The sequence below is a fragment of the Lithobates pipiens genome, unplaced genomic scaffold (genome assembly GCF_037356315.1).
Source record: "Lithobates pipiens isolate NorthernLeopardFrog02 unplaced genomic scaffold, aLitPip1_a1.2 Scaffold_16, whole genome shotgun sequence".
NCBI classification, from domain to species: Eukaryota; Metazoa; Chordata; class Amphibia; order Anura; family Ranidae; genus Lithobates; species Lithobates pipiens.
Window position 1 is genome coordinate 156,895,968 of NW_027507748.1, and position 14,435 is coordinate 156,910,402.

At 40.2% G+C, this 14,435-nt stretch overlaps 2 protein-coding genes across 2 annotated transcripts in view; both read right to left on the minus strand.

The window, feature by feature from the left end:
- The window catches only part of APOO (apolipoprotein O), a 236,529-nt gene that overhangs the window by 204,900 nt on the left and 17,194 nt on the right, over window positions 1–14,435 (minus strand). The window lies entirely within an intron of this gene.
- On the minus strand, window positions 449–13,234 carry LOC143982193 (kelch-like protein 15). The gene is made up of 2 exons (XM_077480697.1): window positions 12,520–13,234; window positions 449–3,666 (listed from the first exon to the last, which is right to left on the minus strand). The coding sequence occupies exons 1-2, from the start codon at window positions 13,222–13,224 to the stop codon at window positions 2,557–2,559; spliced, it is 1,815 nt and encodes a 604-aa protein (XP_077336823.1). The 5' UTR covers window positions 13,225–13,234; the 3' UTR covers window positions 449–2,556.

Here is a 14,435-nt window from a genome sequence, read left to right on the forward strand (position 1 = left end):
TCTAAACTTGGCCTTACACTATGAATTTCTTGAGGACCAAGGCAAAATTCTCTCAGCAGATGGCCCTGTCAGCTGCCTCCTGCCCAATCTACCTCTATTGAAAAAATAAATAAATAATGATGATGATCGATGAATCTGGGCAGAATCTGTTAAGTCTAAAAGACAAGAAGGAAATTCCCCAATAAGACAGATTTTTTTTTTTTATTATTTATAGCAGATATTGGTCTATCTAAATTGAAAGATATACTTTTGCAAGAAAAATGTTGAAATGTGAACGTTACAGTTTCCAGTCAGGTGCATTAGGCACAAGGTAAACATAGTTTTGGGTACTGTACTGGCAATCACAGTAAGTATAATCTTTGAAATCACTCACTGCAAGTGCACAAAAATACAGATCAGTCAGCAGTATGCACATACAGGGGACAAGGTACTAAAAGTAAATAGACTGTTCAGTTTGCAAGAGAAATTTTATTTTAAAATGGATTTTTCCCCAGAGATTAGTGAATGAAGTGAAACTGAAGAGGAGGGGGGGAAAAAAAACAAAAAAAAAAAAACACACATTTCCTCCACGGTTGGGTATTCGTTGCAAAGTACAATTTCACCACATGCACCAAGCTCTGCGGAAGACTCCCCTGCAAAATACAACTTAACTTATAAAGTGAACTGCCCATCTTTTTTAGTAAAACAACTCCATTGACTCGAGAGAACATTAAAGCAGCTTTTGGCAGAAAGTAGGCAGTTTTTTTTTGTTTTTGTTTTTTTTAACAACAATGAAGGATTCTGGTGCAAGGCTTCAATTTTAGATGAAGGTGAGAAATTCATTTTCTAATATGGAGAATGGTAGTAAACAATGGCTAGATGCAATTGACCACATAACAGAACACTAGGGCAGTGTCCGCAAAAAAAAAAACAACAAAAAAACAAAAATAAATAAATAAAAAAAAAAAAAAATAACACACAAGCCCTTCTCAGGGTAAAAGGCCTCTGACAGTCAAAGACATGTAGAAAGACTTAGGCCTCATTTACACCATGTGCAGAGATATGAGTTTTTCTGCATGCATTGTGCAAGAGCACAAAAAAATAAAAAAAACAATTGTTCCCTATGTGCCCTGTGCCACAACACTGGTATCACGTGTGGATTTTCTTCCTGTGCAGGAATCTGCACTGTGTATGCAGCTTTCTTACAGAAAAAACAAAACGTGGGACGTGACAACACTGTGGTGTGAACACGGCACATAACTGACACGTGTGAAAACCCACTGAAACATGCATAAAAACTGATGTAAACGGAGGTCTCCGCAAGTGAATTCTGAGTGGTCTTCCCATCAGTTTTCAAGCACGTATGGTGTGAACGAGCCCTTACAATAGAAACACACATATTAGGAACTATATGTGGCCACACACCCTCAGTATGACATAGCTGTCAACAGTAGTAGCAGGAAAAGACACAGGGCGACACCTAGCCATCGCCAATGGGAAAAGACAGACACAAATGATTCTACTTGTGTGATTTAGAAGATCAGTTTGCATATAAGCAGCACCCATAGTTTATCAAGTCAAAACTTCTATTAGGTTATATCTAAAAAGGTATAAAGAACTTTGTAAATGTAAACTATTAAAACAACTTTTACACTGGAATACTTCTTTAATGTTTGTAATATGCTCTAAAAGGCTTATTAGGAAATTAGTAAAATTCTGAGGCTTTCTACAAGGTCATAGCAAACAAGGTTCTTGTGCTATGCCCAAGTCAAACTTATCTAACTGCCATGTGTTTGGTTTACCCGTTCTGGTGGGGTTGAAATACCTGACTTAATCCTTACAGACTGAAACAACTAAGGTTTTGGCAGCAATAAGGAACAATAGGAGGTAGCAGGAAGCCTGAGTCGTGTATACTGTTCAAGACAGATTTGCTGAGCAACGTTAGCAGAAGATCAGTCACTTATTTCCTCCTATACCCTTTATGCAGTGCTCTATGGTCAGAACATGGAAGCTTTGCTTGCTCCTCTGTCCAGGAAGCTAGCATAAAAAAAACAAAAAAAACATGCATGCATTTTCATTCGAGAACTGATAGTATATTGCTCATGGAAAGTTATCCACTTCACCTCCCCAGAACTAGCATGGACAATATTTAACATTGCATATTCCAAGTTTTCAGATATATTTCAGAATAAGCCTTTCTTGAACAGATAATGTTACTTTTCCATGTCACTGGAAAGTGTTGAAATAATGGAGAGGAAAAAAAAAAAAAAAACACCACAGATATGCAATTAGGACATTTTACAAAATAAATAATAATAAAAAAAAAAAAAAGTAAAAAAAAAAATAATAATTATTATTATTATTATATATAAAATCTTGCTCACAACAATTCATCACACTGACATACCAAGTTGGCATGACTCAAACCAGACCCATTGATAGTTTTAGGCATTTTCTGATTGCTCCCTGCTTCACCTTTAACAAATACCATTATACACTAAAACAGCAGATAAAAGTGTGAACTCTTAGGACTAAGGGAAGGGGGAAAAAAATGTGCGTTTTTTATTTAGCTGCTGTTCAAGTGCAACGCTTCACGTGCTCTAAAACATATTCTGGAAAATGTAGACTGCATACTTGTAGGCCATCCAATTTGCAAGGCATTCTGGGATACTCATCTTCTTTCCATTTGTTCTCTTCCGGATCAAATGTTAAGATAGAGTCACTATAATGGCCATTGTAACATAGCCCACCGAGTACCATTATTTGTTTGTCGAGTACAGCTACACCATGACCACTCCTTCCAATAGGCATAGATGCTAGAATGGTCCACTGGTCTGTTTCTGGATCATACACCTCAGTAGAAGGACATCCCTGTGATTCAAAAGAAGCCCTTAGTATGACACAAACACCCCCAAATACATAGAGTTTTCCATTGTAAGAGATCATTTTGTGAAAACATCTGGCATAGTTCATTTTGCATTTGTTTTCCCAGCAGTTGGTGTGTACTTGTGTTCTTCTGGTTCTTTGTTCCACTGTGCCCTCTTTACTGGGGTCAAAAACACAGACTTGCTTAGATGTTGAAGAGGATGTAATTCCACCAGTGATGAACAGCTTATTGTTAAGAACTGTACCTTCATGGCCATACTTGTTTACTGGATAAGGGTCCACAAATTCCCATTTGTTATCTACTATATCATAACGTTCTGTTGAGTAAAAGGTTTCATCACGCGTCCTACCAGCAACTGCATAAATATATCGCCCTATAACACCCACTGCAAACTCCGACCGAGGTACAGACATATCAGCCATCCGGACCCAGCTGTTTTGCCTTGGGTCATACCTAAACACTTTGGATGAAGCATGAAATTCTCCATCTGGACCCAGTTCCTCTCCTCCAAGCAAAAAGACAAAGTTGTTAACAATAGCAAGGCAGTCGGGTCGAAGAGGTACCAGAGGACCTTCAAGTTCCCACCACACTCGTGGTTTGTGCAGCAGAAGAATTTTGCTGTTGACCATGCTGTGTCCAATCATGCCTCTGAATACTGCCGTTTGAGGTTTTGCAGAACGAATATGATTGGATTTCATATCCATTAAAGGTTGCTCGCTTACATTGTGAAAGTAATTTAGTGCCAACTCCACTTCCTGCCTTAGCTGACGTGAATATCTGTAAAACTCAGAAGTTTTTACCTGTAAAAGAAAAAAAACAATATAAAAGCTGATGTGCACAATTAATTCTATCACGAAGTCCAAACAATACTAAAGACTTACATTTCAGTTCTGCAAAGGTAAAACTAACTTCATATTGGTAACCATTTTAGAAACAAGGCAATAGAAAGTACTAGTACTAAAGTCTCTCCAAATTACCAAGGGTGATATACCCAGCTTCTGGACTAAGAGCATCTATAAACAAACTAGACAAAAAATGTTGGGAGTAATAGCAATTGGACAAAAATTGTTCAGAAATTATGTCCAATTGCTACTGTTTGAGATAAGCCAGGAAGGTATATAGATGAATGCTCAATGGACGAAAACCTGTTTGGCTATAAATTAGGGAGTTTGACTATTCGTGGATATCCAAAAGACAAAAACACATGTGCCCATCTGCTCAGTAATGATAAATGCAATAGTCAGAGATGTATGCATTATTTTTCTATTGTTCTTTAATGTTATATAATGCTTTTTTTTCACAGGTTCAATTTTAGTTGTGTATTTTTGTATCAAACTATTACTTTGTATCATGTTTCCTGTTTAACAGGTCTGTCTATCAGTATGCATTCCTAAGCAAGCTCAAGCCTAGTTCACATGATCATAAAATGGTACAATAATATGATTGTTATACAGCTTTCGAGAGACGACCACAACAGTTCATCCAAAATTATCCAAAGGGACAAACATGAACATTTTTCATGTAGGATACCAATTTTCATTTAATCAATACAGTTTTCTTCCAAAATAAATAAAAAAAAAAAACAGAAGAGCAAGACCACGCATGCTCAGAATCGAAAGAATACATTACATCACGGCCAAAGTTGTATTCTGTTCTACGAGAATTTTCATAAGTTGAGTAACCTATTCATCTTTCACATGAGGCTAGCATGCAAAGAAAAAAATCCAATATTCTCATCGTGTGTACGAGGCTTAAGCACAGGTCAGAGCCGGTGTACTAAACGATTCAATGTTAGTACAGTAATCTCCACTACTGTTCTATTGTGTTCCGACAGGAGGGTCCCCACCCCAACACTTCTGTTGGCAAACATTTTCCCATCATGGGCCTTCGATGGAAGCCAGGCGAATGGCCGGCTTCAGTCGGACCAACTGCCATACACATGGGCTGAATGTCTGCCGATTTCTATCGAAACGGCTAATGCCGTCCGACATCTGATCCATGTGTACTAGACTTAAGACTTGCATCTACTTCTGCTCACAGTTTCTGAACAATGAAATCTAGAGAAACTTAATAAAACGGTTTGAAGCACTCAATTTGGCATTTCAGTTATGTGTGAAGAATGAAGTTCTATATATTATTTGCTTTGACAAACCAAGACATACCGTATTTATCGGCGTATAACAAACACCTTTTTCCCCTTAAAATCATGGGAAAATCATGGGTGCGTGTTATACGCCGATCCCCTGCCAATTGTGAGCCTCTCGGCAGCTTTCGGCCACACTCGGTCGTTCTCGGCGGCTTACCGAAAGCCGAAAGCTGCCGAGAGCCGCTGAGATACACAGGACATCCGCTCTGTATCTCGGTGGTGCCATTTTTAAACAGCAAGCTTGCAACGACACTGACAAGGCTACAATGCAAGACTGCAAATGACACTGACAAGGCTGCATTGATGGCCATTTAAATGTAATTTTTTTCCTTAAAGCGGAGGTCCACCCTAAAGTGGACCTTCCGCTCATCGGAACCCTCCCCCCCTCCGGTGCCACAATCAGCACCTTTCAGGGGGGAGGGGGGTGCAGTTACCTGGATAATCCAGGTAACTGCACCCACTTCCGGGATAGCTCTCTGCGGAAAGGGGCGTAACTTACGCCCCTTTCCGCAAGTGCCCGCCCCTTCCCACAAGTGCCCCGCTGCCTGCTGGGAAACACACAGATCCCAGATGCAGCGGGGACAGTCCTCATTGCGCAGCGCGGCTCGCGCATGCGCAGTGGGGAACCGGGAAATGAAGCCGAAAGGCTCCATTTCCTGATTCCCATACCCAAGATGGCGGCGGCAGCACTCGAGCGTCGATCTAGAGATCGGCTTCGGGTGCCGACATCGCGGGCGCGCTGGACAGGTAAGTGTCACTATTTTAAAAGTCAGCAGCTGCAGTATTTGTAGCTGCTGGCTTTAAAAAAAAAAAAAAAAAAAAAAAAAAAAAAAACGCGGAGTCCCGGTGGACTCCCGCTTTAAAACTTCCCTCCTAAACTTGGGGTGCGTGTTATATGCCAATACATACAGTAAGTTAATTCTATATAGTATCAGGATTTTTTTTTTTTCACTAGGTATACTGGACTACTGAATTTGTCCAGGACCATCTTAGCCTTTACTTTACAAACCAGAAAGACCGGCTGACACAATAAAATAGATTCTTCGTAAAGTGTAATGTAACATTTTACTTTGTTAATGGACAGTGGGGAATGAGCATAATCACGTTTTTTTTTATTACGCCCTTTTGGAAAACTTTTCCCTCTCTTCCTGTCTTGGTTAAAAAAAAAAAAAAAAAAAAACGACCACACACACCCACACAACCACCTTCAAAAGGGACAGTAAAATAGAAAGAAAAATCTAAAGGGTCCACAGACAGCAATAAAGCAGGACGGGGTACCTTAAACTGGCCATAGACAGCTTGAATCTCAGCAGGAACCAGACAATATTTATGTATGGGCAGGCTGAATGTACCAAGTTGATTGTTCAATCCTGTTGGGCACAACCAGGCTGTCGGATTTTACTTGCGATTATCACCATGTACCTCCCCACTGGGATAAAACAATGGCTCTGAGGGAGGGATTCCTCCATTAACACTGACAATGTTAAAGGGGGAAATAGAGCAATTTTTGCAGGAAAGAAAAAAAAATAACAATACTCTTCGTCTATGGTCGAGCTTAACCTTCATCCTCCATTTAAAAAAAAAAAAATATGAACATCTAAAAAGGTTTCTGAAGGAGTCCCAGTCTAGTAAAAACTATGTTACCAAAGAAGACAAGGCTGCATTCTCAGGTGTGAATGCAGCCTTGTTGTCTTCTTTGGTAACGTTTTCAGCTCATAAAACACCAGAAGAAAACGCCCAAAAAACACCCAACAAGCAAAATCCCATTCATTTAAATGGCCCCTGTTCACATCTGAGCATTTTTTAGCCTGAATACATACGCCTGAAACTCAATAAAAGTACATTAGCTTTTGGGCAGATTAGGCGTTTTTCTGCTTTTTACATTGGTGACCTTTTGATCTGTACAAAAATCGCAGCAACCCCCCCGAAAAATAAAAAAAATATATATAAAAAATGTTTTTAAAAAACGCGGCGGTGTGAATGCAACCTTACCAAAACACAGAAGGAAAAACAAAATCTATAATCTGATATACAAAGGATCCAATGTCTACCATAGTTTTAAAGCCATTACCATTCTAGCAATTTAACAAGGAGACAATATGTAACCTACAAATGAAATAGATCCAAGTACAGGGCAACATAAGATTTTTTACTCAGTTACGTTTTGAATAGGAAAGGACTACATTATGTGTCGATGTGTACCCTGCAACCCGTGTAGAAACAGTTCCCCTGGACATTCGATATAAAAAGGGAAAGAATTTGACCATATTGGATTTTATTGGCTATTTGTTCTACCCTTGAGATGAGGCTTACACAAGGAATGTCTTATTGAAAATTATAATATATATATTACACACACACGTACACTTGCCTGAAACTAGTATGTGTTTATGTCAAGATATTTCTACATAGTCTCATGTCCATTGGAAGCAAGAAAAAGGTTTGGGGCATTTTAAAAAAAAATGTACATACATCTATACTGCAACACTGGTCTGATGCTGTAGCTGTGCCATGTCCGCTCTAAGCCGAAGAGCTGAGTGATTACACAACCGCTGATTACTCACTGCTGTCTTTTCAGAGCAGAGAGCAGCAACTATCAGTCACTGCTCTCTGCTCTGTCCCTTGAGCGCTTACTGGAGCAACAGGTTAAAGAAGGGGTGAGCACAGCTGGCTTAGGCCCTTGGTCGCACGCTGAGAGCCAGAGCCAGCTGTCAATTAGACAGCCGGGTGGATCCTGACAAGATGATTGGAATCTTTCCAGAGCCTGAAGGGGCTCTGTGATGTCAGCTGACAGTAGTGTTAATTTTGACATCAAATTTCGTTTTAGTAATAGTTTGACTAAAACGCCATTTTAGTCGACTGAAATCATACGGATTTAGTTACATTTTAATGCATTATTTCTTTAGAACTGCCAAACAATTTTATTTTTTTTTTTGACTAAACGTTTTAGTTGCATAAAAAAAAAAAAAAAAAAAAATTGTATTGATTTATTCAACGAAAATATTTTAGTCGACTAAACTAGCAATAGCTGACAGCAGGCTTTAGCCTGCTATAAACTCACCTGGAGTCACAGGCAAGCAAAATAAAGTTCATTTCAATGACCCAGAAACCGTAGTAGGACCAAAAAAAGCTTTGGCCATACAACAATTTCAAGGAGCCAAAGAACACGTGGTCAAAGTTCAAAGTTGGGTTTGTGCGTTTGCCTGCACCGGAGTGCATAGTACTGCAGTACCATGCACTCTGGTTGCAGTGTATTTTTAAAATTACTGCTTGCACTATTGTTGTGATCCAGTACAATTTAATAAAATGAATGGGCTAAAAATTGCATATGGTTGAATTGCAGAGGAATGTGGAGCATTTCCTGTGCGATTCTGGTGTGAACCGGCCCCAACTCCAGTCTGTACCCAAAAACCCAGGTATTGCCTCACTGCATACCTTTTTATCTTGTGCCTTGTACACCACAGAGGAGGTGAGGACATGCAGTCACAGTCTACACATCAAAGACATCTGCTCTTCCTGTAACAACTGACTTAAAAGGTTTACATTTTTAGATCAGTAAGCAATTTAGGTCTGCTTTGCCTGTACACTTTCAGGGAAAGATGGGGTGTTTTAAAACTAATAGCAAAATTTTGAAGGCACCATATAGGAAAATATACAGGAAGCAAGTTTTGGCGGGGTTAACCTACGCTTAAATTGGAACTTTAGTCGGAAAATTAAATTAAATTGTAATTTTTGGTTTTGCACAGCGTGGCCCCAAAACTCCTCCTCTGGGGTCCCCTGCCAGCACTCTGGGCTCCTCTTCCCTTCCAAATAACCTCACGGCAAGCCACTTGCTATAGGGGGAACTCATACAGGCTTGATTTTGACCCGGGCTGTAGGTGTCTATTCAGACACGCATTCAGTGCAGCTTGGCCCTGCCTCTTGCTCTAAGGTCTTAACTGTCAGCAGCAGGAGCCAGTGAGTCCCGCTGCTCTCATTTAAACCTTGAGGGGGGGGGGGGGGAGAAGAACTGCTGCAGACAGGACAGCACTAAATTGAGCTCAAATAAATACTTAGGGGAAGGAGCTATTATTGGAAAGGCTTTTTACCTTAAAACAGAGAATGCATTAAAAAGGGGTTGTAAAGACAGGTTTTTATTTTTTTCAATCTTAATGCATGCTATGCATGAAGAGCAAAAGCCTTCTGTGTGCAGCAGCCCCCCATACTTACCTGAGCCCCATCTCTATCCAACAAAGTCCACGAGTCCCTCAACTGCTGGCACTCTCCCTCCTGTTTGGCTGAAACAGAGCAGCGGCACCATTGGCTAACTGACTGACAGCAGGGGAAGCCAATCAGGAGAGAAAGGGGACTGGGCCAAACCGCAGCTCCATGTCTGAATGCGCACACAGAGCTGCAGCTCGGCTCAGGTGCCCCCATAGTAAGCCGCTTGCTGTGGGAGCACTCGACAGGAGAGAGGGGCAGGAGCAGCAAAGAGGGACCTGAGAAGAGGAGGATCTGGGCTGCTCTGTGCAAACCCACTACACACAGTAGGCAAGTATAACATTTTTTTGTTTTGTTTTTAAAAACAGGAGACTTTACAACCATTTTAAAATGCTAAAAAACTTTTACCTTTACAACCACTTTAAGTCCTGAGATATTACTTTAGGCTGGCCCCTTTTGCAGGTATAGGTATAGTATCTACACCATTTATAATTCAGTAATTCACTGTCTCACCCTGCTCTGCACATGCTCAGTTGGTCTCTATTCTTGGCACTGAGGCTAAAGACAGAGCCACTGGTGACCAATCAGCTGACAGCATTGAGATTTAAGGTTACTGAAGGGGAGGAAAGAAACAGGAACGACGCAGACTATGCAGCTGGAACACAGATTAGAGGGGGAGAAAAGAAAAGCAGGAGAGACAACAGGATAAACGCTGCTTCCAGGGAGATATAAAATAGTTGACCTTAAAGAGATGTGTGAGAATATCACTTTCTCCCTCATTGGCAGACTGAATTTCAGCACTGTAAAGCTGCTATCAGCCTTCACCTCTAGTTGAGGCAAGACATAATCAAGGCTGGAAAAGCATACACTTTAATTGCAGAAAGTGACATTGTTTTTTGAAACCAAGGGGGAAGAGTATTCAGTAAGGAAGTGACTGCTCAGGGCTTCAACAAAAAGACAACCTCCAGCAATAAAAAAAAAAAAAAAAAAAAAAAAAGGGAGCAGTGCTGGAGGCAATTAACAGTACATCATGTTGGTAGCATAATTAATAATGTGGAATGTATGGTCTTTTGTTAAAGAACATTAAATTGTTATCAAACTGTTATGGGTAAAACTCCACTTTAATGTGACCCTCAACTGCGTCCAAGACAAAGCAACAGCTTCTCCTTAGGGTCAGGAGGGTAAAGGGGCAGATATTCCACCTCAACTTACTCCAAGTATGAAAGCCATCAAAGCGCTCTTGTACCTGCCTTCTCGCAAAACAGAGTTGCTAAAATGGCCAAATAACCAGACACTAATGTTGTCATGTGGAGGCAAGTAGATGGTACCCCTGAAGTTCTAGCCCAGATGTAAACAGGGCAACAGGGAAAATGCATGGAAATACTCTTTGCCATTCCTACTCTAAAGTGAATCATTTTAGAATGAGTGGACTCTTTTAATGTATTATATAGAGCAGGGATATGCAATTAGCGGACCTCCAGCTGTTGCAGAACTACAAGTCCCATGAGGCATAGCAAGACTGACAGCCACAAGCATGACACCCAGAGGCAGAGGCATGATGGGACTTGTAGTTTTACAACAGCTGGAGGTCCGCTAATTGCAGATCCCTGATATAGAGTATAAAATTACCTATGCACATTCAAATCACTTTTCTGTTCTATTTGTAAGGAGTTTTACCAAAAAGCTAAATTATCCTAAGACTAAGTATAACATCTCAGTATTTAGGTGTGCGATGAATCACTTCAGCCTCTGTGACATACCCGTATGTTGCCAGGTTAAAGGGGCTGAACCGGGATGATGTTTGCAGCTATGGGTATCAACTCTACTTTATTTTTTTCACCTGGCAATGGGCTTTAATGCAAAAGCAATCTTGGTGGCTAATTAGCCACTGAATTTCTTATTCAGCCACCTACTCGCTACATTCCCAGGCTCTACCGTTCCGCTGGCTGACCATAGAGATGACTGAGGACTGGAACATCCCCGATCATTTATAGGATCTTAAGAAACTGGAAGTGAGAAGTGTTTGGTCACTTCCGGTTTCGGTGTAATGTAAAAAGGCTGTTACCGACCTGTGAAACAGATATTAGCTTGAACTGATGCTTTTTAAAGGCAGAGGAGAGTTATGGGGTCTAATAGATCCCAGGTCTCAGTAAGAAGTAGATGTCACTGCCCATGCTATCAGAAGGGATGTTCATCCCTTGTGATAGCAATACAATTGATTAAATAAGAGACAGTGTAAAAAACAAAAGCACACGTAAACTGAGATCGCACCACACATAAGAAGTATTACTGCAAACGTTACAGCAAGAGCAATAATTCTACCACCAGACCTCCTGTGTAAATCTAAAGTGGTATCCTGTAAAAGCTTTTATATCGTTACCTGTGGATAATTTAATGTACCGTAGTTTGTTGCCATTACACGAGCATGCGCAATTTTAAGGTGTGATGTATTTGGTATCTATTTACTTGCTGTAACATCTTCTATATTGTACCAAAAAACTGGGTATTATATTGCTTTTTTGTGCACTAAGATTCACCTTATTTTTTCCAAGAAATCGGTGTTTGAAAAAAAAAAAAAATAAAAAAAAAAAAAAAAAAGCTGTGCAAATAATACATGATGTAAAAAAATTGCAACACCCAGCATTTTATTCTCTAGGGCAGCGATATGCAATTAGCGGACCTCCAGCTGTTGCAGAACTACAAATCCCATGAGGCATAGCAAGACTCTGACAGCCACAAGCATGACACCCAGAGGCAGAGGCATTGATGGGACTTGTAGTTTTGCAACAGCTGGAGGTCCGCTAATTGCAGATCCCTGCTCTAGGGCCTCTATTTTATTTTTTTAATAAAGCAAAGTATAATGTTGTTTGGGAGTTCCAAGTAATTTTCTAGCAAGGGAAAAAAAAAAAAAAGATTTTTACATATAGCGTATGTGAGGAGTGTCAGAATTGGCCAGGGGCTGAGGTGGTTAACCACCGAGCAGTCCTTTCAAAAACTAAAGAAAAACCACACCATTCAATATGTGAAAATAAAACACAAAATAAAAAGATTTGTTACAGGCCCCATTAATCCTCAAAAAGTGCAATAGTTTGAGATCTGTAATGGTTTATTTTGAAATACTGAAAATGTAACAAAATAAAAAGGATGATAAAATTGTCACAAATGTATCCAGGATAAAAAGTGGTGGTTCTCTACACCTTCTATTCACTTCTTCCATATCTTTGGTTTGCAATCTAAAAAAAGTGTAGCCATTTCCGATGCCCTAGCTAATTTATGAGTCCTGTCTAGGGGTTTCAAACTCACCAACCTTCTCACAGACATGGGATGGGGTCATCAAACAAAACCTGATGTTCTGAATGATGCTATCTGTGTGCCTCCAACGTCTCCTATCATGTCGTAACCAGGCCTGAACAGCTTCATAGAGCTCAATCTCAGGAAACCGGCTCAGACGGTCATTGTCCAAGTAGCTCTTGAGCTTTTCAAAGCTAAGGTAAGAGAGAAAGTCAGGTCTAGCCATAAGGGGAACAAAGTTTTCCAGCAGAAAGGCATCGAGTTTTTCCCGCACGCCTTCTACATCCACACTGAAATCATCTAAAAGCCTCATGATCTCTGCACAGTTGTCCAGGCAAATTTTTGCCATGAGGAAAGAACAGCAAAATTTCACTACTTCTGTCAGCTGCACATACATAGCGGCCTGCAGAATTTCATGGACGGTAGCCATACTGAGGTCAATGGTCCCATAGTACATAAACTGAATGACGTGACTGAAGCCTGTAGCCGTCAATCCCTTTAGGTAGATTTTGTCCTGGTCACGTTCTCTCATATCTGCGGTGAACATGATGCGGAAGTAGTCACTCTGTGTGGCCAGTAGAGCTTTGTGGGCTTGGAAATGGTGATCTTCTATCACTAGTGTGACATCGACCAATAAGCCTTCTTCATATAGTGCCCTGAAGCCAGCAGAGACACTGCTATCATGGATTGAAGAAGTATACCCTTCCACGTCCCCAGCCATGAATTACCTTTGGGGGGGAAAAAAATATATATAAATAAAATCATTGGTTTGCAGATATGATTTATAAACAATAGTTAATATGAAAAAAGAAGCTAAAAGCTTGACATTGAGTAAAAATACAAAAAAACGACAGATATACACATGTGACAAACATAATAATATAAGGTAATGCAATAAAAGGAGGGACTAAAGGGCCAATTCACACAAAAATATGAAAAGTGTAATCAATCTACAGCTATTTAAAATGAAAGCTGCCATAAGGGAAATACAGGCGCTTCTATTGCTTTCCTGCAAAATTGTAGTTACCTTGCTATTAAGCTGACTCACTATCTTCAGAACAATTTAAATGACTGATCAAGGATGCAGATCAGAAAAATAAATAAATAAGAAAAACCATAAGTCTGTATCTGCAAGACTTAAACAACAAACCATATGGTCAGCATAACAACCAGGCAACTAGCATATTTAGAAGAAGAAATCAGCAACAGCTTCATCCATATTTCACCTATGCCGATTTTTTTTCCCTACTTCTAATGCCCATGTATTCATGCACACACAGGAGTTAAGAAGCATTTACAGTGAAGGCAGAAAAAAATAAAATAAAAAATAAAAAAACAACCCACTGCCAGTGCATCCACGAGCAGCAGTGGTTTTGGCAGAAAAATGCTTATCATGTGTAAACATGTCTAAATGCATGTCAGCACTAGGTGCGTCAAGCGCTTGAACATTAATTCATTTTAATTACCAAAATAAATGATCTAATGTCCAAAGCTTGATGTGTTTTTTCCCTGCCAAAATGTGGCTGTTAGGAGAAAATGTATCTAGGAGAGATTGGCAAATGTCTTGTGTGCATAAAGCCTAAGGCTGGGTTTGCATACCAGGAGATTGTGACCAGCTCTCTATGGAGCCGGTTCACACATCTTCGCAGCGGCTCCGGCTAAAATCGGATCTGAAACGGTGAATGGAGACGCACCGGGTTTCTGCTGTGAGCCGCTACATGTTAGTGTGAACCCAGCCTAAAAGTAAAAGTTTCTACTGGTATATACCTTTATATACTTAGGCCAAGTTCATACAGCTGGTGCCACCACGGGAATCCAGTGACAAAAATGACAAAGGTGAACAGCAGTGGCCAATCAGCCTATTAAAGAGGTTAGCTGTGGTTATGGATGGATGTCCAGACCTGGACGTAGTCAGTGCCCTAACCAAAGGTA

Excerpts from the sequence above, each read along its gene's own strand:
- LOC143982193 (XM_077480697.1), bottom strand. The coding sequence starts at position 13,224 with ATGGCTGGGGACGTGGAAGGGTATACTTCTTCAATCCATGATAGCAGT. Across the intron at positions 3,667-12,519 it reads CATCCCATGTCTGTGAGAAG|GTAAAAACTTCTGAGTTTTA; the intron begins GTTGGTGAGTTT and ends TTTCTTTTACAG.